The sequence below is a fragment of the Pygocentrus nattereri genome, chromosome 15 (assembly GCF_015220715.1).
Source record: "Pygocentrus nattereri isolate fPygNat1 chromosome 15, fPygNat1.pri, whole genome shotgun sequence".
Classification (NCBI taxonomy): domain Eukaryota; kingdom Metazoa; phylum Chordata; class Actinopteri; order Characiformes; family Serrasalmidae; genus Pygocentrus; species Pygocentrus nattereri.
In genome coordinates this window covers 22,899,141-22,923,918 of record NC_051225.1, presented here as the reverse complement: position 1 = coordinate 22,923,918, position 24,778 = coordinate 22,899,141, and the positions used below count along the sequence as shown (strand labels likewise).

The following is a 24,778-nucleotide window of genomic DNA, read 5'->3' as shown; positions in this document are numbered from 1 at the left end:
TTTTTTTTTTTTTTTGTGGGCAGAGCACCAATAGCTCAGATGATTGATTCTCATTAAGCTGTTTCCACCCTAGTGGCCAATCCAGTGGAGTGGAAGTTGACTTGGCTTACTTTCATCAACATTATCTGTTATCAGATAAAGTAGGACACTGTTGCTGCTCCAAGTATGAAATGTTGTGAGTTTGTGTTGAACTGTTAGTGAGCAATGAGGGGTGAAAATCTCCATGCAGTAAAAACAGTTCATGCCTCTCCACAAGATGTGCTGAGAGAAAATAGAAAATGCACTTGCAGTTTTCTTCATATAAAAACATGAAAAATGAAACAAAAAGAATTTTTAAACACAAAATAAAAACACTTTTATAATGTCGACTTGCTCGCTCATCTATAAAGATGAAAATCCAGATTGTTTCGGAGTTTTGTAAGTTATACATATTTCCATCAAAATATATTCCATCAACACTTTGGAGGAAAAAGTGCATAACTCAACTGAGGGAACTCCTCCAAAGCAGTCAGAAGTTACATTGTATATATATATATATATATTAACAAAGTGGTAAGCTCACCTCAGCATGGCATTCTTGCCATCGTTCCTTGTGCAACGAAGCTGCCTCGTTTGGTAGCCGGTGTGAATGTCCCATGATGCTTTAAGGCCTCTGTGGTGGTCATGGTGGTCATGTTCAAACTGGATGTTCTCAGAATGCCGTTTAACTGTATGTGAAGGTGGGACTCCTTTATGTCCACTCAGGCCGTTAATAAAGTTCACTGTGGTCCTTCCGCTGGGCAGTGTCCCTTTGCGTCTACACTGGCTCCAAGGCCCCGCCCACAAGCTGTAGCTGTGCTCCTGTTGTTCGGAGGGACAATGGGCAGGATGGGTGGTGTCATGGCTACAGGACCGGGTCTGAGTAAGGCTGGGACACTCCGCTCCACCATAAAGGGGTGGTGCCAGCACCTGCCGTGTGCGCTGCTGCAGGGCGGGGCCACACGTGCGGCTGCAAGGTGACCAATCAGAGAAGGCGGAGACCACACAGTCCAGCGGGCATGGCAACAAGCAGGCCTGTTCAAGCTCCGGTGAGGGAGAAAATGCCTCACACACATGTATGCTGACAGCTGTGCTGTTAGAGCGACGCACACATGTCATGGTGCGTCTCTGCAGCCCACGCTGTGCCGTCACACACCGGTTGGGCAACAGTGGCGGGGACGGGTTGCAGGGACCCCATGGAGACAACTGCCACTCAAACAGCTGCCTCTGCCACTCACACACACTTATGCAGGTGCGCTGCTGCGCTGGACGCTCAGAGAGGTGGCAGTTGGACTGATGTGTGCTCCATCCTTCAGAGTGAACACACCACACTGACCGCACTTGCAGTCCAGGAGAGCCACACTCCTGAGCTACACATACACCCCACACACCTACACAGAGAGAGAGAGTGTCAAGTTCAGTTGTTTTACAAGCATGGAAATACAGAAGGAGAAACAGGGTTCTTGGATTTGGTTCCAGGAGGGCCAGTGTCCAACTAAATTTCCACTAAAATTGGCAAGTAAAGAGGAATTCCACCAATTTTTGTTTTAGAAAGTATACATTATTCAGTTGTGATGGTGAAATAAAGTAATTCAGAGAAGTTTGGTGTGAAATGGTCCATTGTAAAGAAACTTGTAGACTCTGACATCTTGACAGTGGTGGTGATAGGTGGTAGGTGGTAGGTGATAGCTGTCATATAATTTTTTTTATATGCAGGGATTTATTTTACTTTATATGCTAGACAATATGCCCTATAAATCAAATATAGTTAAATTTCATGCTGTGAAATGTGTAATCCCAGGAACAATTTCTACAGTTCTATTCAACACAATCCATGATATTCCTAAAAGGTATAACCATCCCCATAAAAAAAATCCATTGCTCAGCTCTTGAAAGCAGAAAAGGCTGTTTTTTGTTTAGCCTATCTTGAATGAAGCTGAAGTTAGACTCTTATTCACTAGCTCCATTTCCCATTATCTTTTCCACCGTAAGAGGTGCATGGTGCTGCAGTTACACTCGGGTGACTCAAGACAATTCAAGTAAGAAGCTAAATTCAGCTTTGTCTACCATGGAAGGTTGATTATGTGAGCTGCTTGAAATGGTGAGCAGAGAGCTCAAGCTTTAGCAGGAAGAAGCAAAGTCATTCTTCTCATCTGCTGTTTGGGAACACTTCAGTTTCCCAGTCGATAGTGACAGGCAAAGAATGGGAGACCAAACAGTCAAAGTAAGCCAATATCAAACATTAATACCATTAATGCTAATACTTCAGGTATGTGAACTCTTTTGTGAAGACATCATGCAAATGTGAGAGTGAGAAGAAAACTCAAGTCGCAGTATCTTCTCCTCACACAGGATACAAGCAGCTGCTGTTTCTGAATAAGTGAAACAAATAACGTGGCAGGGATGTTTATAGCTTCTAATTTGCACCAGCACTGGGTTGTAGAGATTTATATCCTGTGCAAAGTTGACTATGGTAAAACGGGTGAATCTGAAAGTTTTCTTTGGGGACTCTCTTGCCTTACATCACTCTGCATGTGCCTCTCCACCATGAATAGATTCAACATATAATAGGATTTAGATTTTAAGTCAAAAACTTATTAAAATTCTATAGTAAAATGGTGTCAGTCATCAGGCAGATTTGTAACCATTTAATGTACTAATTTTCTGTGAGGCAGCATTTACATTAAACGAGAGACATTATAAAGGATGAGACATGTCCCTGGTTGGAAAATGAGTGGGAAAGTTCATAATGCTCAACATAGTGTCTGTTGATGGGTAAAGTCCCTCCTTTCAATAAAGCAAAACTACAAGTGGGAAAAGCCCCCCAGCCAATACAACCCCCCCAAAAAAGCTTTTTGTGTATTATTTGAGCCAAATGCTACAGATTTTTGCATTCTCAGAATGAAACAACTGAATTTAATGATTAAGAGGATTGTCCCAATACTTTTGTTTATAGAGTGTAGGTCCTAAAACTCCTGGAGAGCTGGAGTCCAGCACAGCTTTGTGGTTGCCCAAACACACCTGATTTAACTCTTCTGTTAGTTACTAGGTTTAGCAGGTTTGTGTTAAAGCAAAGAAGTCACCAGACTGTGCTGAAATCTGACCCTTCATGACTGGACCAGATGACCCCTGCTTTTGCGGCTCAATAGGTTGGTCATTGGTGCAAAATATACATACACAAAAAACACAACAAAAATGAAGCATAAAACAAGACTAAAAATCAGTATATTTTCACCTTTTTATGATCTTTTTTTTTTTTTTTTTTTACAAAATTACTAACATGTCTAAATTCAATACGTAGATAAACTTATTGGCACAGCCAGACCAAAACACATCCAATTCTGTTAAATACTTTTCTAGCAGCTGGAACGAAAGACTGGTTGAACCTTTTTTTATTCCACCCTGCAATTTCTACCTCATTGAGTACTCTTAAATTTCTGGTGGAGGATGAGTAAAATCATTGAGAGCAATGGCTATCCTCAAAATACAGTCCACTAAGCCTTGCTTATTCTGATTATAGTGTAATAGAGACATACAGTAGCTTCAGAACAGAAAGAAGGATGACACTGACTATAGAACATCGCTGTGGCAGTGGAGCTTGTATGAAAGGTAAGACGAATCTCAGTACTGTATGACAAGCCAAGAAAGTAGGGCTCAAATAGCACATGATAAGATGAGAGTCTTTCTGCCATTATACAGACAGGAGAGTGACATCATCACAGAATAATACAGCAACATGACACTGACTAATATATCAATGTCACAGCAATGAGACCAGGACGGGGGGCCGGGGGGTGAGGTAGACACCGAAAATGAATGCTTCACTCAGCATGATATCACCATATGTCCATATGGAGAGTCAAAGGTCTAGGCCTCAAATGACTCCCAATTCCCAAAACAGCACCATTCATGAGGTCATCAAAGAACTGCCTGGTCTGTGTGGTACCATTGTGAAAAGATACAGAGAGGCATATGGATACAAAGCCACTGTTTTCAGTCTTAAATTGGCCACTCACTTAAGCAACAAGCCTCACTGAACCCAAATGCCAGACATTTTCACTGTAGGACTGGAGTGGAGTAAGTCTAATTGGTTGCACATATGAGGCCCACAGGAAGAATCCACTTCCAGAAATGATGTCTTGCAGGACAGAGGCGGTGGGGCTCATACAAATTTAGATATATAAAGTACACACATTATGATATGTTCAGAAGTTTTGTGTAAATGTGTATGCTTCTGAAAATATATTGCACTTCAATGGCCTGAATCACGATGTGATACTGCAATGCAAACAAACTGACAATATGCATTGTGGAGATGTTGCAATACTTTGTAAAGAATATATATATTGTGTGTATTATGCTTTATAATGAATGAACTGCATTGCCTGCACAACAAAGCATAAAAACAACAAATGTTAATGAACAACTCACTCTAATCTTGCTGGGCCATTGTAAGACCATCTGGGGACAACCGTGAGAAACTGGGCTAAATGTGGATGGGAACATAAACTTATGAAGGTGGGAACAAATGTCTAAGGTGTGAAATGTTTAAACCTATCCAATGCCTTGCGAAGGCAAAGCTCAAATAGAGAGCGGGACTTTGCTGGTTAACATTATCCAATGAATGACAATCTGGCCATTAGCCTGTGAATGTAATGTAAGTGATCACTGCTGAAAAGTACCCCAAAACCCTTAATTGAGTATGTAGATGTGTGATGTGTGTGTGGGGAACACATTACATGTTGTAAAAATAAACATTACCTTTTTGTGATTAAAAAAAAAAAACTTCCATCAGCTATGGATAGCAAATCGCTGGACAGGCAGGTTTTCAGAGGGAGGCATGCGCCTTGTTAGCCATGGATTTTTGCTGCATTCCAAATTGTAAACCCAGTATTATGATTTGAATCAAATTCTGGGCTGAATGTCTTGTTATTTATTATCTTTATGATGAACAATTGACAATTTTTTCCACTTTATGAGTTGACCAGCTTAACTTGCAAATAATGAGGTCCAGAAGTAGAGTTGCCACACAGTTTCCTGGAGCATGCTGAATTTTACTTGTCTGTCCAGGAAAAGACGTGCACATAACAGCAAAAAGCAGCTAAGGTAAACACGGAGCAATAAATGTGTGGAAAGTTTGTCCAAATGTGTCATGCATTCAAGACAGAATGAACATGAGAGCCACATTTACAGTAAATCAGCAAAGATCTACCCATTTAAGAAATCTGTCTGCCTGATCCTACAAATACAGTGCATACCTACCAAAGCAAACAACCCAAAGTGATGCATAGAAAATCTCTGGCATACATTGCTACATAAGGAATGCAGTGCACAAGTGTGCACAAAGTTTAGTTTCACTTTTATCATTTCTAATTTGCCACTATACAAACATATACAGGAGAAGCAGGTCACAGGATGCTGGCCACAAGATGCTGTTGGCTGGATAGTTTTGGTTGGTGGACTATTTTCAGTCCAGCAGTGACATTGCGGAGTTTAAAAACTCCATCAGCACTGCTGTGTCTGATCTACTCAGATCAGTGCAACACACTCTAACACACCACCACCATATCAGTGCTACTGCAGTGCTGAGAATGATCCACCACCCAAATAATACCTGCTCTGTGAGGGTCCATGGGGGTCCTGACCATTGAAGAACAGGGTAAAAGGGGGCTAACAAAGTATCAGAGAAACAGATGGACTACAGTCTTTAACTGTAGAACTAGAAAGTGCCCCTACATAGTAAGTGGACCTGATAAAATGGACAATGAGCGTAGAAACAAGGTCATAATGTTCCTGATCCGTGTACAACCTAAATTTATAGGGTACTTTCTATTATGTTAGCATGCATGTTATAAAATCACACCCCATGCTGTCCCATCTTCTGCTTGTATTTTATCAATGTTTTTAAAGATTTTTTGATTTTAGATTTATCAGAAGTTTCATTTTTTTTAAAAATGCTGTCTCACATTTTCATGTTGTAATCGAGCACATTGTTTAAGTCCATAAGCGGAGCCTTATTTTAGCCACACCCCATAAACACCTTTTAGACACAGGGCTGTGATTTCTCTATATATACCATTAAAATGCTAGCTTAGCAAGCAAGCCAGCTATAGTATAGCCCACTCAAAGTCTGGTAAGCTCCAATTACTCATCCGACTGGTGATATGTGTATACTGCATGTGTGCATCATGTACTGTTTGCATTATTGCGCACAATTTTAAACAATATCGCAAAAATGAAAAACAGCATCCTCATCTCAGAAACAGTAACACAAGAAACAAAGCTGGTCACAGCCAGAAGTCTAGACTGGTTTATCTTCCATCATAGAAGTATTAGAGACACTTTTGGCCACTCATCATGCCCATGACTATCTGTCTACACGCTACCCTCTAACCCTTTTAGCTCATTTCACTGCATTAGGTTTGATTACAGCCTGCTAATTGCTCTTAACAAGCTCATCATGCCTCTGTCCAATATCAATTTCCACTGCATTTGGTTTCATTTAAAATCCTCACAGCTGTGACAGACCATACAGGGACCTGCGGCCTGATCTTCGGAACTGTTTTTAATGGGGGATTATTTTAATGGAGGATAAACTCCTTGCTAAACTAAATTGCTTTCAGAATGCTAGCAGGAGCAATATATGTTCAATATAAACAACTGGCAAAAAGGTAAATAAATTTTCTCCACTAAACAAGAGCACACAGCAGAAGCTTTACATTAAATAAAATAATATTAATAATAATAATAATAATCATAATAATAATAATCCTTATTAACATAAACATCTTTTAGATATAGGGCTGTGATTTAGCTATGCTGTAGCCCACTCGTGGTCTGGCCAGCTCCCATTACAGATCTGACTGGTTATACTGCATGTTTGCATCTTGTATTTTTTTGCATTAGTGAGTTGTTTATCATTATCAGATTTTTGGCAGTCATCTGATTCAGTGTTCGTTCTGATTATTAGATTTCTAGAAATCTGATTACGAGAGCTGGATTTTATCTCAGTGGATGCTTTTTTCAGCACAAGTATACCCTTACTCTGATTTCTTTCAGCCTGCACATGTGCAAAAACAGAGCAGAAGCAGAAATCTGATTACAGCCTGGCCATGTACACCTGGAGTTTTCTTATTATCCGATTAACCAAGTGCATGTAAATATATTTAATTAATTACTGACGAAATCAGTTTTTTTTGCAGTGATCAGATTAGTAAGTGCATGTAAACAGATACATTATGCACAATGCATTTTTGAGCAATACTACAACAATGGAAAACAGCGTTCTCATCTCAAGTATCACTCAAGACAACTTAAAAGAAAGCTGGTTATGCTGGTCACAAAATGAAAAATCCAGGCTAGTTTATCTTCCATCCATTGTATCTAAGCCTTGATTTAGCCCACTTTATACTGTTGATTAGAGTCTCTGAGCTGCCTTTAATCTGTCACTGAATCACTGAATAGTGTGATAAGAAAAACTTGTATACTGTTGCAGCCGATAATTACTACTTACAGGAATTTAATCAGTTCCTTTTCTCAGTGAAGCTCATTACAGTGAAGTACATAGTAATTCTCAACATGCCTTGAGGGTCATGCTAACTTGTTTCACTCAATGCACTTATTGCACTAATCCCAGCAAAAAAAAAAGAAGTTTAAGTTTGTAATATCTACGTTTTACACCATTATTTTAAGTGCCTACATCATTATGCATTTGTAAGTGGACAATAGGATTTAACTAATGGCTACAGGAAGGTCAATTACCGCAGGTGTGAAAAGCAGTAGAAACCGCAGTTTCAAAATGCATGCAAAATAAAATGGACTCTGCCGTAGCAATGGAAGAAGCATAATAATCACAAAACAGATTATTACAATCTTTTGTAGAAAATTGTTATTGTGTTGGCACTCAGCCTTTGCTGGAAGTCAGCCCCACACTTGAGAGGCCCTGTTCTAACACAGCGACTAACTTGTGCATCTTGTGGGGGAAGATATTCCATCTCTGCTCCATCAATCAGGCAGTTGTCATGGCAACAGCAAACAGACAGATGGAGTGAGAAGGAGAGGGTAAGAGGAGCGTTCCCCTACCACAGTGGGTGTTACTGAGGGTTAAAGCTGTGCGCTCTGATGGGGTTATGCTGAGGACAGAGTGGGGTGTGTGATGCTACTGGGTGGGATTGGTTGGGTCACTGTGTTTTAATGGAGTGCAGGGAGGAACAGAAAAAGAGAAAAAAAATGTCTGACCTGGGCTATCACCAGATATTTAATATGATCACTGTATTTGTTCACTGAACCATGACTGATTTTCATGCAAGGAAACCAATTAGGTGATAAAAGAGGCAATTTGGTCTAATATTAGAACATTTTCCAATACATGTCTGTTTTCAGTGGCATTGGTTTTCACAGAAACAAAAAGCACAAGAAAGCCAGATTTGAATATTTCCTGTGTCATGTTAGGCACTGTTCACATCTGGCATTAACATACAGCACTGTGCAAAAGATTAGAAAGTATTGTGTGTATAATGTTTATATAAAAATTACACAAACGCCTTAATAAGTAAATATAATCTCCACTTTTCCAGTATTTTGTGAAGAGATGTCTGATCTTATCTGCAAAGGGTTGGTGTCGTGGTTGGTTTTCATTCCAAACAATCTGGAGCGCACCTGATCCCACTAATCAGTTGGTCTCAGTCTTTAAACAACTCATCATCTGTGCGCCTGCTTTGGTGGAATGAAAACCAGCAACCACACCCACACTTTGCATATAAGACTGGACAGCCTGATTTAGTGTGTCCACCATTTGTCTGTTTCACAGCTTCCATTCATTTCAGGAATCTGCGAAGGCCAAACACTAGTAGTGTCTTTGTTTTATTCTTTGTTGTTTATTTCCTTCTCTCAGTAGTGGCTTCTTGACAGCTAAACATCCTTTCACATCCATAGTGTTGATATGTCTGCTCACAGTGGAAAGATGGACAGATTTTTCGAGATCCAAAGCAAGAGTGGAGCTTGATTTTCTCCTCTCAAGATGAAACTTGTTGAAGTCTAAGGGCAGGTTTTTGGTGGACTACAGCTCTTTTGACTTTTCTTGACCTTATGCAAGTGGATTATCTTATCTTCTCAGAAATAACTCCTGAGAAATTAGTAGCTTTTAAGTAATGACTGTTTTCACTGAAAATTAAATAAATGAAGGAATGGTCTTTGACTTTTGCACAATACTATAGGGTAAAGCAAGTTCAGCAAAATCAGACATAAGGTTTTCTGCTAAGATTGCTTTGCTTCTTTAATGTTGTACTAGTATCTAACAAGCCGGCTTATAAGAGCAGATAAATTCACAGCTGCCTCTACTTGTTATATCCACATCACCTACTTTTGTCCAGTTTTATTGTATGTTGCTCTGTGTCAGAAACCATATAATAAGGTCTACAGGAGGCTAATCAACAACCTGACATGATTGTGTGATGTGATGATTTAGGCATGCAGGTTGCATGATGCTACCATGCTTTTATTATATATTAGCTCCATTAGCCTTGTAGCTTCAATGGAAAACTAAAGGCACAAACATCAACCACGTCTTGGCTGATGGGTTTAATTGGATAAAAATGGAAAATTGTGGATATAAAACATTCACTTTAAAGTCAGAACTGTTTTTTTTTCCTTTGTGTGTGATCAGAGTTAGCTCGTTGCTGGTCTGAAACAGTTCTTTTAGCAGAGAACTTTTTAATGAGAGAGAAGGTAATTTCACTTCTGCTTAAGTGCTCCTGCTAAAAAGACCAAACTGGATGTTCACCATTACTGCTAGCTGTGGTGGCCTGTTACACTCTTGCTCTCTCACACTGTTTTTCTCTCAGTCTGTCTTTTACAGGTGTGAATGTGACTCATTTATTTTGCAGAATGGAATCAAAATGGCTTGCTGTGCCATCCTGCTCTCACTGAGTTTTCCTTTTTCAGTCCTTAAATATCACCCCTCCAATGGAGAAAGCCTTTTCTGAAGTGAGCCAGAGCAATTTCAAAGAAACTTGTGTACATTCTGTAGTGGCACTAAGCTATAGATTTAATTCCATCTCTTTCTCGCATCAAACAGATTTAAAATGGAGCAAAATGAGATTTGGTGAAGATTTTTTTTGCATACAAAACACTCAAAGTATAATGTACCACTGCAATTCTGTTATGAGTGTCCTTTCATCTGTTGCTTCTCTTGTCTCTTGCCTTGTGCACTCACCTCCTGGTGCCAGCTGTGCGGACAGTAAACTACTGTTAATGAAGAACCATTAATGAACTGTGCTGCCTGCAATCTTTGTAAGATTTTTTGATAAGAGGTTTTTTTACACTTGCAGTTACAGCAGATATAATTATTATCAGGCCAGAAGACACTGACCCTACGTTCTTCAACAAACAACAACAAACCAAATGCTGGGTTGATGCACCATGCCCGTGTGCAGGCCTGCTTTATGGGATGATTGTAAGGGCCTATGACTCACAAAGCTTTTTCTCACATTTGCTATTTAAAAAAAAATATTAAATTATTATCCTTTTATCAATAATAGAATATGTTATTTGCAATGTAGCCATGAAACTGGGTATACATAAACTATTCATCGTTTCTTGTTTTTGGCAAAAAGTACACATCCAGAGAGTCTCTGTATTGCCCACCACCCACCCTCTCTTTTTACATGAAATGGTCCTGTCTCGGCCCCAATCCATCCCTGTCTCCCCATCCTCTGACCAATGAACTAGCCCTGTATCCTCATCCCCATACGACTACTAATGAACCAGCCCTGTCTCCCCATCCCCGTACCACTACCAATGAACCAGCCCTGTCTTCCCATCCCCATACCACTACCAATGAACCAGCCCTGCCATGGACTCCACAAGCTTGTACAAAAGCCTCTGAAAAGATTAAATGCTCCTGAGATTCACCTGAACACGAGTTTCACTGGGAGAGATAAGAGTAAAAAAATCTGACCCTTTTGTACAAAGGCCTCAACATGAACAGCAGTGATATAGAGCTATTTCCTCTTGTTACATTTTTTCAAAAGTGAATAATGTTCTGTTGTTTATTTCTAAGTTAAGTAAAATCCCAGATTTTGAATCTACCTAGATAATGGAGAAAAACAATTCCTGATTGGCCAATTTTCCATTGAGCATTTTAAGAATTTAACCCTTCTGTTTCCATCCAAAAGGACAGTGAAATAAGAGCAGTACTGCCATACTTGCAAACCTCAAACACAAGCATGATTCTATTATGTAAAAATGAAGTAAAAATGACAGACATGTATTTTATTTGAGCTCCCAGAAATGATTCTTCTGCATGAAACCCTTCATTAACATCTTCCTCTTCGTCTTTATCGAGTTCATCTCTTTATCTACATCATCTTCATCTTCATATTTGCCTTCCTTTTTATTTACATCTTCACATTCATCCATGTCTGTACCTTCATTGTTATCATCTTTAGCTTTTCCATTGTTATCTTCATGTCTTTATGTTCTCTTTATGCTTCGTTGCCATATAAGAGCACTTGAATCTGCAGTAGTGCTTCTTCCAGAATTTCTTAGTATTTTACTGTTATCAACTCCTAATTAACTATTCAGAAGATGATCATTGTAGGGCATATGGTTTGCAAAGAAACTCAAGGAATCCTTAATCAGAAACATTTTTCTCTGCTTAATCGATTGCATTCAGAACACACAGCGTCAGCAGAAAACCTTTTTGAGCCCATTTCTAAAGGAAAGCATGAAATCTAATTTTATGAAGAGGCTGTCAGAGAATGCGATAATATGATTTCTGTTTTAACTGAATTATTTTAATACTTAGTGCTGTGAAGTGTGAACAAAATTTCCAATCAAGTGCCACAGAGGGATGTCTAAAACAATAACATAGTAGCTTTACTGCTTCACTTCTCACTTTCTATAGGTTGAATAACCTGTGTGCTTTCTAGTCAAGATGAAAGGCCTTTATTTAGAGCGTGGGAGGTGCTGCTGATTGTCTGCTGATGAGATTCCATTGAGATCTGGCAAACATAATGATGAGCTCTCTGAATTCCCAGATGGGGAATGCAAAAGACTTTTAAACTCACAGCAACTATTATGAGGGCCCTTGACAGCAGGTGGAAAACAGAAGCAACCAACTGTAACTTTCAGGAGACCAACAGGTCTCTCTACTGTAGCTTGAAGATCTTCGGAAATTCTCTCTCTTTCTCTGACTGTCCTTCTCTTTCTCTCTCATGCACACTGGATTCTTTGAAGAATAGGAAGTCTCAGCACTTGCCGGATGCAACAATAGGGCGAATGACACATTAATTACCCACTAATGGCCATAGAAGCAATTACAGTGTTCTCTCTTTTGCTGAGATTTTTGGCAGAGAAGATGTAGACACTTTGTCTTGTCATGGGTAAAGGGAGGGTTTGAATGTGATGTCTGACTGGTGAAGAGAGAGGAATGTTCAGAGTCTTAAAGCCAGAGAGAGTGATGTAAAAACCTGTGGAGAGAGGAATGTGAATGTAGGGGTGTCCAGGATCTGAACCGTCGCTCTTGATAAACCGAGTACACTATTAGTCAAAAGTGTGGGGGCACCTAACTTTTCAACATAGTCATTGAGTGCATCATAATCGGATTTCTGCAGTCATTGATTATTCAACTATCATGTAAATGGCATACTTCACTTTCTTAAATCAGAGTAAGGTCTAGAAATCTGATCAAGAAATCCCATCTAATCAGATTTCCAAGTGCATGTAAACTCTTACTCTGATTTCCTTCAGATCTGCGCATGTGTGAAAACAGACAATATTACCGGAAATAGCCAAGCACTGTTACCACGAGATGGCAGTAAAACACTTTTGGCTACATGCTACATGCTTAACAAAATGAAGGATTTAAATATTCTTCATCTTCTAAATGAAGCACGTTCTGAGTACTGCCTGACTCATGTAGACCCAGAGTTTCCCCATTATCTGATTACCCAAGTGCATGTAAACATGTGATCGGATTACTGACTAAATCTGATTTTCTGCAGTTATCAGATTATTAAATGCATGTAAACACACTCAATGTTACAAATTAGCTAAAATTTGGCCTAGGTAATAGTGCAGGATCATCTTCATTTGCCTGATCACAAATTTTCTTTGTGTGTGTGTGTGTGTGTATATATACCCATTTGTTTGGTTCAGTTGTTGCAAAGTCTGTATATTTCCTTTACCTGTGTTGTGTTTTCTTTGTTTTGTTCTTTGACCCCCTGCTTGTTTCTCGATTTTTTTATCTTCTCTTGCCTGCCTGTTTGTTGACCCCTGCCTGTTTTAATGGACAATTAGTATTGATATACGCCTAATAAAGCTACTTTACATCTGCAACCTGCCTCAGTCTCTACATTACAACTGTAAGGTATTCAGAATGAAGAAAAATGTTCTTAACTGTTAATGTGAGAGGCTACAACAAGATAGAATGTTCACACAATGTAAAGGAAACAGGGGTTTTCAAAATGGTTTGATTTGACACTAGCCATGTTTTCATCAAGCTTTTGTTCAAATTGCAAGTGACAAACTGAAAATGCATTTCAATTTTGCAACACTTGCTGCCCAGCCACTTGAGTCTGTGTTATTACAGACTGCTTTGTCAATTAAAACATGGTGGTTAATATGCTTCAATCTTTAAATTCTTGTATGTTGCACCTTGTGTATGTTGCAATGTGTATGTGTTTGGCCTCCCTGATTTCTTCATAATCAACTAATAATTAACTAATAGAAATAATAAGAACATTTTTCATATTTCATTTTATTTTTCTTATTATTATCTTATATATATATATATGTATATATACACTGCTCAAAAAAATAAAAGGAACACTTAAACAACACAATATAACTTTAAGTAAATCAAACTTCTGTGAAATCAAACTGTCCACTTAGGAAGCAACACTGATTGACAATCAATTTCACAGCTGTTGTAGAAATGGAATAGATAACAGGTGGAAATTATTGGCAATTAGCAAGACACACTCAATAAAGGAGTGGTTCTGCAGGTGGGGACCCCAGACCACTTCTCAGTACCTTTCTGCTTTCTGGCTGATGTTTTGGTCACTTTTGAATGTTGGTGGTGCTTTCACACTCGTGGTAGCATGAGACGGACTCTACAACCCACACAAATGGCTCAGGTAGTGCAGCTCACCCAGGATGGCACATCAATGCGAGCTGTGGCAAGAAGGTTTGCTGTGTCTGTTAGCGTAGTGTCCAGAGGCTGGAGGCGCTACCAGGAGACAGGCAAGTACACCAGGAGACATGGAGGAGGCTGTAGGAGGGCAACAACCCAGCAGCAGGACTGCTACCTCCGCCTTTGTGCAAGGAGGAACAGGAGGAGCACTGCCAGAGCCCTGCAAAATGACCTCCAGCAGGCCACAAATGTGCATGTGTCTGCACAAACGGTTAGAAACCGACTCCATGAGGATGGTATGAGGGCCCGACGTCCACAGATGGGGGTTGTGCTCACAGCCCAACTCCGTGCAGGACGCTTGGCATTTGCCAGAGAACACCAGGATTGGCAAATTCGCCACTGGCACCCTGTGCTCTTCACAGATGAAAGCAGGTTCACACTGAGCACATGTGACAGACGTGACAGAGTCTGGAGACGCCATGGATAGCGATCTGCTGTCTGCAACATCCTTCAGCATGACCGGTTTGGCAGTGGGTCAGTAATGGTGTGGGGTGGCATTTCTTTGGAGGGCTGCACAGCCCTCCATGTGCTCGCCAGAGGTAGCCTGACTGCCATTATACCCGAGATGAGATCCTCAGACCCCTTGTGAGACCATATGCTGGTGCGATTGGCCCTGGGTTCCTCCTAATGCAGGACAATGCTAAACCTCATGTGGCTGGAGTGTGTCAGCAGTTCCTGCAAGATGAAGGCATTGAAGTTATGGACTGGCCCGCCCGTTCCCCAGACCTGAATCCGATTGAGCACATCTGGGACATGATGTCTCGCTCCATCCACCAATGCCACGTTGCACCACAGACTGTCCAGGAGTTGGCGGATGCTTTAGTCCAGGGTCTGGGAGGAGATCCCTTAGGAGACCATCCGCCACCTCATCAGGAGCATGCCCAGGTGTTGTAGGGAGGTCATACAGGCACGTGGAGGCCACACACAATAGTGAGCCTCATTTTGACTTGTTTTAAGGACATTACATCAAAGTTGAATCAGCCTGTAGTGTGTTTTTCCACTTTAATTTTGTGTGTGAGTCCAAATCCAGGCCTGCATTGGTTAATAAATTTGATTTCCATTGATGATTTTTGTGTGATTTTGTTGTCAGCACTTTCAACTTTGTACAGAACAAAGTATTCAATGAGAATATTTCATTCATTCAGATCTAGGATGTGTTATTTGAGCGTTCCCTTTATTTTTTTGAGCAGTGAATATATATACATACATATATATATATATATATATATATATATATATATAAATCTCATGTTCAGTGGAACCGTTATGCAAGAGATACAATTTCTCTGCCATATAGAGCTGTTTGTGCATTTTCTTTTTAAAAAAGCTGCAGTCTGAATATCTCTTTATGGAGTTGCTAAAGTTGGAAACATTCCTTTCAAAAATGCTCGTCTCCTTCTCAGTCCAGCTATACCTCTCCACCATGCTGTTTGTGTTTATTTTAGTAAGGGTACATAAGGTTACTTTCACATGACACTAAATCTATGCAAAATCATAATTTCTTGCTTTTCCTGCTAAAGCTGAATGGTAAAATATTACAGATAAACTCTGTTACCGTACCCTAGATCGACAAAGCAACTTAGATCAATATAGCAACTTAGCTATAGACACTATTAAAGAAAGTCTATTAAGTCAAAAGTTTTGGGGACACCAATTCATGCTTTTGCCTCCTGATCATGATTAGACAATCCTGTAAGATTTGTTGCTTAACATAACCAAGAAGCAACTTTGACAGGAAGGGGCTGTTTGACTGAAATACAATACTGTTGTTTTGTATAATGTGGGGCATCATGTTGTTAAACCATGCATAATTGATGGTAAACAACTGATCTTACTAGAGTTGGTTTTAAAATGGTAACTGTAGTGCCTATTCAGATTAAAACCACAGTCAGTAATAGAGAATACAGTAACACATTCTTCCAGTCAACAGTAACAACACTTAGTGAGCAACCAAAGTATAGAATGTGAGCATACACCAATATGGTATAAGTAATACAAGGAAAAAGACACACTCGATATGCAAACACATGGAGCCAGGAGCCAGTGGGAAAGACAAGTGATCTACTCAACAAGGTAATACTGACCAAACAAACATTTATCAAGGAAACATCACAAATTCACTCACACAGCTCATTTGTTAATTAGACAAGCAAGAGAGAAATAATTTAAACTAACAGCAGTGCAGCTTGTCAGTTAATAAGCTGGCTAATAAGATCTTGTCTCCTACGCTATTCTCTCCAGCCCCTAATGGCAACAGACTAAGTAAAACTTCAATATATTAATGCAACTCAACAATCTCATTTGAGTTTATGTATGTATTCTTACTTAACATTGAAAAAAATCTAATTTCAGAAGGTGGGGGTATCTTCAAACTTTTGGAGGGCAGTATAGGCCTTCAGCTGTTGAGGACTGAGTAAACATCAAGAGTGTAAGATTGTTGCAATCAGCCTCCAGGGAGCACAGAGGATTTTCAATTTCAACCTGATTTCCATTCTCAAACCTTTTATAAGACAGGGCCATACATAGCCTCAGAGATCTGCCAATTTAAGGACAAGCTTGTTCTCAGCGTCCATTACGAATTTCGTCTGAACCAGCCCAATTTGAGAAACAAAGACAATGAAACATCACTAACAACATCGAACCTTAAGCCATGTGAATAACTGTGTGTGTGTGTGTGTGTAGGTGGCACTGATTACTTCTTATCCCCACCACCACATTAATTAATGCATTCAAGAAAATGAAAAGAAGGGGTGTGTTTAATTAATGAATCAAAAGCAAACAAAAGATGGACAGAGATAATTGCACAGCCCGATATGCAGCTTGTATCAGGGGCTCATTTCGAAGTCACTCCTGTTCTCCTCTGAGGGGAGGTTATCTCTTTCTTTCTTTCTCTCTTTCTTTCTCTCTTTCTCACACTCTGAAACAAAGAGAACACACAGAAGAAAGACTAAAGGGAAATGATGGGGCGAAAATAAAAACAAGAACATAATCTAAGATGTAGAAAAAGCATTGAGAAAAAGTATTGAGAGAGGTAGATTGACAGAAGGAGAGAGAAAGAGAGAGAGAGAGAGAGAGAGAGAGAGAGAGAGAGAGAGATGAAATTAAATCTATAGCTTAGCGCCACCACTATAGGCCCACTTTATGCATATCTGCCTGTCAGTTTGTCAAACCCATCAAACCCACTACTTGCTATTTAACATCAAATGAGACAGGCCAGCGCTGTCTGTCTAAAGTTGTCATGGTGATGGAGCTGTCTTGTAAGTAGCGAGGTGTCTAGTCTGGTAATGAAACATAGGAGCACAAAGTCTCATGGGATTAAGAAAGTGAGCTAGAATGGCGTGTCTTCATCAACAAGTGTCATCGACCACATAAACGGAGCCAGAAATCAAACGTCTTAATTATTTGTGCCATGTTACAAACGTTTAGACTGGCTTGTTATACAAACTGTTGTACGTTTACTTAATAATAACTTACCTAGTAAAGATAGAAATATTATGAATTAGACCCACATTTTTATATTCTTCAATGATAAAGAATATACTTTAATTATCTATTTATAGTCATTTCTTGTCAACTGATCTGCCTTGAACAGGGTGCTCAAACATTTTGCCTTTAGGGGTTAAAGTGTAATATTTTTGGTGAGCCAAGGGCCAAAAATGTAAAACTTAGCTTGCAACTTGTTTGCTTTACATATTTGCACAGTGACAGTTATGTTATATGTTGTGAATAAGCCGGTCGCTTATTTTATGTACAACCCCAATTCCAATGACGTTAGGACGTTGTGTGAAACATAAATAAAAACTAAAAATACAATGATTTGCAAATCCTTTTCAACCTTGGCATTGTGTTGCTGAAATAAGCAGGGACGTCCCTGAAAAAGATGTTGCTTGGATGGCAGCATATGTTGCTCCAAAACCTGTATGTACCTTTCAGCATTAATGGTGCCTTCACATATGTGCAAGTCATCCTTGCCATGGGCACTAACACACCCCCATACCATCAGAGATGCTGGCGTTTGAGCTTTGCACTGATAACAATCCGGACAGTCCTTTTCCTCTCGTCAGACCACAGGACACTTTTCCAATTTGCGTCAGTCCATCTCAGATGAGCTCGGGCCCAGAGAAGCCGGCGGCATTTCTGGGTGTTGTTGATTTATTGCTTTCGCTTTGCATGGCAGAGTTTTAACTTGCACTTGTAGATGGAGCGACGAACTGTGTTCACTGACAGTGGTTTTCTGAAGTGTTCCTGAGCCCATGTGGTAATATCCATTACAGAATTATGTCAGTTTTTAATGCAGTGCCACCTGAGGGATCGAAGGTCACGCATTCAATGTTGGTTTTCTGCCTTGCGGCTTACTTGCAGAGATTTCTCCAGATTCTCTGAATCTTTTGATGATATTATGGACTGTAGATGATGAAATCCCTAAATTCCTTGCAATTGCACATTGAGAAACGTTGTTCTTAAACTGTTGAATTATTTGCTCACACAGTTGTTCACATCCTTGCTTGTGAACGACTGAGCCTTTCAGGGATGTTGCCTTTATACCCAATCATGACACTCACCTGTCATGTTTTCAATGAACCTGTTCTCCTGTGGAATGTTCCAAACAGGTGTTTTCTGAGCATTCCTCAACTTTCCCGGTCTTTTGTTGCCCCTGTCCCAACTTCTTTGGAATGTGTTGCAGGCATCAAATTCAAAATAAGTGAATATTTGCAAGAAACAACAAAGTTTATCCGTTTGAACATAAATATCTTGTCTTTGTAGTCTATTCAATTGAATATAGGTTGAAAAGGAATTGCATATTATCGTATTTTGTGTTTTACACAACGTCCCAACTTCATTGGAATTGGGGTTGTATATGAGACACATTGCCTTGTCTTTAATTTGGTGAAGAGATATTTTTCACACCAGTGGTCTCCTCTTCTCTATTATACTCTATTAACTCGTAACTGATATGTGTAAAGCTATATGTGTTACATCTGCACTGCAGTCAATGTCCTCATTTCAACTGTAGTGCCAAATGGCTTCAAGGGCTGTACTGTGCTGTTCCACGCTGGTGTCGACTCATGAGACCAGTTCAGGTTTCTTTTTGCATCTGCTGTGCTGCTAAATTAGAACCAGCAAATCAGGCAAGAAAAACTACACAAAAGTTGCACAGCTAACATGCTAATAGCTACACACGCCACAGAACATGCTCAATTTCACCCTCATAAGTTATTGAACTTTTGGCTCTTCGAGTCTTTATCCTCTAAATGTGTGTCGAGCGGGGTCAGTGGTCGGTGCAAAACTTGACTCTGTGGTCAAGGTGGCTGAAACAAGGACATTACACAAACTGCTCTCCATTCTGGAGGATGAAGGCCACCCACTGCACACCATCATCATGGACAGGAGGAGCATGTTTAGTGGCAGGTTGCTGTCACAGAGCTGCTCAACTGACAGATTCAGGAGATCCTTTGTCCCCCGAGCCATCAGGCTCTTCAACCTGATGGGGGGGGGGGGGGGGGGGGGGGGTGACTGAATCTGAATCTCATGCTTTTCTTGTGTCTATCTATTCATCTGGACATATAGACAGCGTGCTGCACATAAGAGCACTTTCTGCATACCTCATTGCGCATCTTGCACATCTGGACACTAGACACTTTATGTGGTACAATATATGTACAAATTTATTTATTAATTCTGTGGTCACATAGATTTATCACAGACTGTTGTATTCTTTTTTTTTTTATTTGTATATATGCCTGTACACAGGATCTGGTTTATTCATTCTTGTTATATGTCTACACCTGTTTATAGTTACTGTACAGTGTTGTGTGTTTGCTACTGGCTGCTAAATTTCCTTCGGGATCAATAAAGGGATCTATCTATCTATCTATCTATCTATCTATCTATCTATCTATCTATCTATCTTATTTGAGTAGCAGTTAGCTGGAATCAAGCATGTACTGCTGTAGGTGGCATCTTTAGCCTGCTAATTAGCATTAGCATAGCCCAGGAGGCTACAGCTCAAAATGCAACAAAACTGGTTTGCTTCTGGCTGTCTGCTGCCCTAACAAGAGTCATTCAACTTTGCTCTCTTAAGAAGTGAGTTCTGATGGCTTAGCCAAGCAAGACCAGCTATCATTAGCCTAGCTTGAAAGCTACAGATCCAAGCACCATAGAACATGTTTAATTTCAGCCTTCTGTCACGCCAGCTGCTAGACTTTGCTCCCCCAGATTTGAGCCATTATCATCTAAACTATCATCAGTATAGTTTCAGTTAGCCAGAATTAAACCTGTTCATTGGTGAGAAGAACTGCATGCACACATTTATACATGCATATTAATGATCAGCTGGGTCATTACCATAGCAACAGCCTAGAATCACCCTAGCGACCACCTGGGATCCCATAGTAACTTCTTAGAAACCACCTTGGATCTCAAAGCAACAGTTTTTTAAAGACATTTTATTCACACAATATGAATTGAAACCTATTAAGTTGTAGTGTAGCATCATATTAGAAAATATATTTTTTATATATTTTTAGTTTTATATAACAATTTTTTCTATGATTGGAAAAGTTTAGAACATTTAAATATTATTTTATGTCACCAGCAACCATGCGCAGCCATTTTGTCCATTTACTAGCAGTGACAATACACACACACACACACACACACAAACACACACACACACACACACACACACACACACACACATATATATCACTTCGGTTATCAACATGAATTTCTATTCTTTTTTTATCATGTTTGCTTCTATGACTATACTGGAAAGAACCTGTGAAAATGTCTAAAAGAACCCTTGTTTTTGTCATTTGTTTGCTTTTACATGCAGATCAATAATAAGTGGTGCTATTCTCTCCTTGTCTAATACTTTACTTGCCACAGCCTGCTCCCCACTGCTCCCCACTTCACTTTGTTTTGACAGACAAGGCCATTTGCAGGGTCGTGCTAATGACATCAGCCTGAGCCAAGAGCTGGAGGAAACGATCTAAAATTAGGTCCTTGAGTGGCCGAACAAACCTGGTAATGGTGTGAGCATTTATACTTTCATCTGCAGTAGTTCCTTGTCCTCTTACCCTGCTGCTACCGGGCCAGGGCTTCCTGATAAAGCTGGGGTCAAGCTGACCAGGAGCAAAAACTTAAATACAAAAACGTCAGGCTAAGAATAAGGAGGAAAAGAGGACCAACGGACTGAGTAAGGTAACTACTAATTATTTGTATTAATGATACATGTATCGGCTATTTGGTTCCTTTTCTTTGCACCTATGAAATTTTGACAAGCAATTTATTCTTTTTTGCTGCAAATGACCTCAGAAGTTGAGTGTCATTCTATAGTTGGTGCAACTCTGGGTCTAAGCTAAAATTTTCTATGGCAAACATTAACTGGATTTTTTAACTAGTGGCTGCACTTCTGTTCCTTCAAAATACAACCAAGTTATTGTTTCCAATACCTACTGAGTATCAAATAGATATATTATCTAGAATTAGAACTCTAACTGGTGATGGACAAAGTACACAAATCATGTGCTTGAGTTAAAGTAGAGATACCCAAGGTAAAATATTACTCCAGTAAAAGTAGAAGTTCCTCCCTTTAGACCTGTACTTGAGTAAAAGTACAAAATTATTTGCCTTCAAATTTATTTTAAGTATCAAAAGTAAAAGTACTAAAACACTAATTATGATGCTAATGTCCTATTACCATTTTTACAACAAGACTCACTTCATTTACTCATTTTAGGTGAAAATACTCCATGTTTTGACCAACAGGTGAAAACAAGCTCAAAACAAAGTGCGCACTGTGCCCTGATTGGTGTTTTTCCTTCACACATCTTTTGTTTTGACGTTGCATTTTTATACATACAAAAGCCAAAAGGAACGACAGATTTCTCAAAGTGTAGTGGAGTAAAAAGTAAGATATTTGACTTTGAAATGTAGTGGAGTGAAAGTAAAAAGTCACCCAAAATGGAAACTTCAGTAAAGTACAGATAGATGAAAAAACTACTTAAGTACAGTAACAAATTACTTTTACTCAGTTACTGTCCACCACTGGCTCTAACATAACAAGTCTTTTCAAAACAGTGTCAGTGTTTTGGGGTTCACTGGGTACTGCTCACATAGGTAACTAACCTGTTACCATCTGTGAAGAACATTAAATTTTAACTTAGAAAATTAATAGGAAGAAATATTTCAGTATTTATAGATGTTTAGTGAATTTCTCATAAAGGTAATATAAACTATAAAATCAAGTGCATAAATATTAATTCTGGCATTGCACTTTTTTTTTTTTTAAAAAGTGGGAATTCTTTTGAATTTCTAAAGTAAAAACCAGATATAAAATATATTTAAAAGCCTTTGCATTAGCATTAAATAAATTGTCACAATATCTAAAAAAAACCCTTCCTGGATCGGGGCCTTGTCGTGGTGGAAGGGCTTGTGTGGATCTTCAGAGCTAAGTCATCGGGAGCAATATGCTCCTGGTAGGGTCTCCCAGGGCGAACAGGTCTGGAGTGAAGACCCAGACTAACGCAATCCAAAATCCCACCATGGAAAACAGACACAGAAAATCGTGTACCCTGCACAGGAGAGGGTAGCGTTCCTTGGCGAGCTCCAGGTGGCCTGGCAGCCCATGTAACCCGGCCAGGCTCAGCCCGAAGAGGCAATGTGGGGAGACCATGTGGGCCCGCCATCCACAAGATCCAGCATGGGAGAGCGGTGCAGTGCCATATAGGCAGTGAGAGATTGCAGGGGGGCCTTTGATGGCCTAGGCCCCATGGCAGAAACTGGCTCTTGGTACGTGGAATGTAACTTCACTGGTGGGAAGGAGCCGGAGCTTGTGCGGGAGGTTGAGAGGTACCAACTAGATATAGTTGGGCTCACCTCCACCCACAGTGTCAGCTGTGGAACCAAACTCCTGGACAGGGGTTGGTCCCTCTGCTACTCAGTGGTTGCACAGGGTGAGAGGTGTCGGGTGGGTGTGGGGATACTCACAAGTCCCTGGCTGGTGGCCGTGCAGTTGGAGTTTGTCCCGGTGGACGAGAGGGTCGCCTCAATGCGAATTAAAATCACAGAGAGGAAAACTCTGACTGTTGTGTGTGCTTATGCACCAAAAAACAGTTTGGAGTATTCGGCTTTCTTGGAGCAAATGGGCGGGGTTCTGGAAAGGGTCCACTCTATTCGATAGGGTGAGGAGCTCGGCCATCCGGGAGAGCTGCTACTCTGCATTGAGAGGAGCCACCTGAGGTGGTTCGGGCATCTGATTACTGCTAATATTGTTTTAATTTTCTTTAAGTTTACTGCTTAAAGAGATTGATGCTTTAAGCATTTTGTGTCCTTCAGCCAAATTGGGCACATTTGGGTAGAGTGTTATGTACAAAACTGGTGAATAAGTGGTATGAAATCCAATACATATCTGATATGCAGCAATGCGACTCTGAACAGCCAGATCGGAATTTATGCGACTTTTACATCATTCCAACCAGAAGTGCTGCTGAGACCTCATAAACATCAGGGAGATGTTTCTGTGCAAATGAAATTAGAAGAGGCTTCTCCAAAACCCCTCTGTGTTCTAAAAGATTTTGAAAGAGATGGAGAACGAGGCTGCAGTGTTAAAAAACAGTTAAAAAGTCTGAAAGCAAAGTTTAACGAATCCGAGGACAAGAACAAAAGAAGTGGCCCTGCCCGTTTTACAGGGAGCTTGAACACATAGCTGTCAGTCAATGAAGCTTCACAATCGCTCATGTGATGCTGGCAAAGACGACACTGAAACCTCCGGCAGTGGACTGTCATTCGTTGGCAGTCATGACTGTTTACCTCCAGGTGAGCGTGCCATATGAAGCAATGTGTAGCTCTGTTCTTTTTGCAGTTTAGGGGCTGATCTGTTCAGACTGGTGTCCCATATAGGTCACTTTTAAATGATACTGTGACCAGCCAAACAAACAATTAGGACTGGGTGAGAAAATCAGATTTGGGCCACTTTTACCTGCTGTGTGCCAGAGATAGTTGGCCAGAGATAGTTGGAGGTATTACACAAGTGACTGATTACATATTCCGCTGAGTGAAGGACATTTAGTTTGTAAACATGCTTGGCATGAATTCCTCCATCCTCACATCTTACCCAGACATTTTTTCCTCACTTCCACAGAGGAAGGAACAACGATATGAGGAAAGGAAGCAAAAAAAGCAAATGAGAATGAATGATTAGAAATGAAAGATCCACCAAATGCATACTATTTACAGTATGCAGCTAAATATTTCAAAATGTTACAAGGGTTGCAAATGTTCGTTAACTGTTAACCTATAACAAGAGGAAACTTGTGATTAGTCATTTCCATTCAGTTACAGTGCTGGTGTACGATTTGAGATTATACTGCCCTACAATAATGTAGACTCTTGACAGTGAACTATATAGTGCATGGTCCAAGAACGGTCTACCCAGTGACTGAATTGACATGCATATATGTGTATAGGAATATTTTCTATTATAGACCATCAAATAGTTTAAAAAGTCTAGAAAAAGTCAGAAGCACTTTGCGGAGTTTCAGTGTAGCTTTCTGTGCAAGGGAA

The 24,778-nt window shown here is 40.0% G+C and overlaps 1 protein-coding gene across 3 annotated transcripts in view; it reads right to left on the bottom strand.

The window, feature by feature from the left end:
- The window catches only part of thsd7bb (thrombospondin, type I, domain containing 7Bb), a 139,812-nt gene that overhangs the window by 71,839 nt on the left and 43,195 nt on the right, over positions 1-24,778 (bottom strand). For all 3 annotated transcript variants that reach the window (XM_037545142.1, XM_037545140.1, XM_037545141.1), the window contains exon 3: positions 563-1,409. In XM_037545142.1, the coding sequence (XP_037401039.1) occupies positions 563-1,409 (847 nt within the window). The remainder of the gene's footprint in view (positions 1-562; positions 1,410-24,778) is intronic.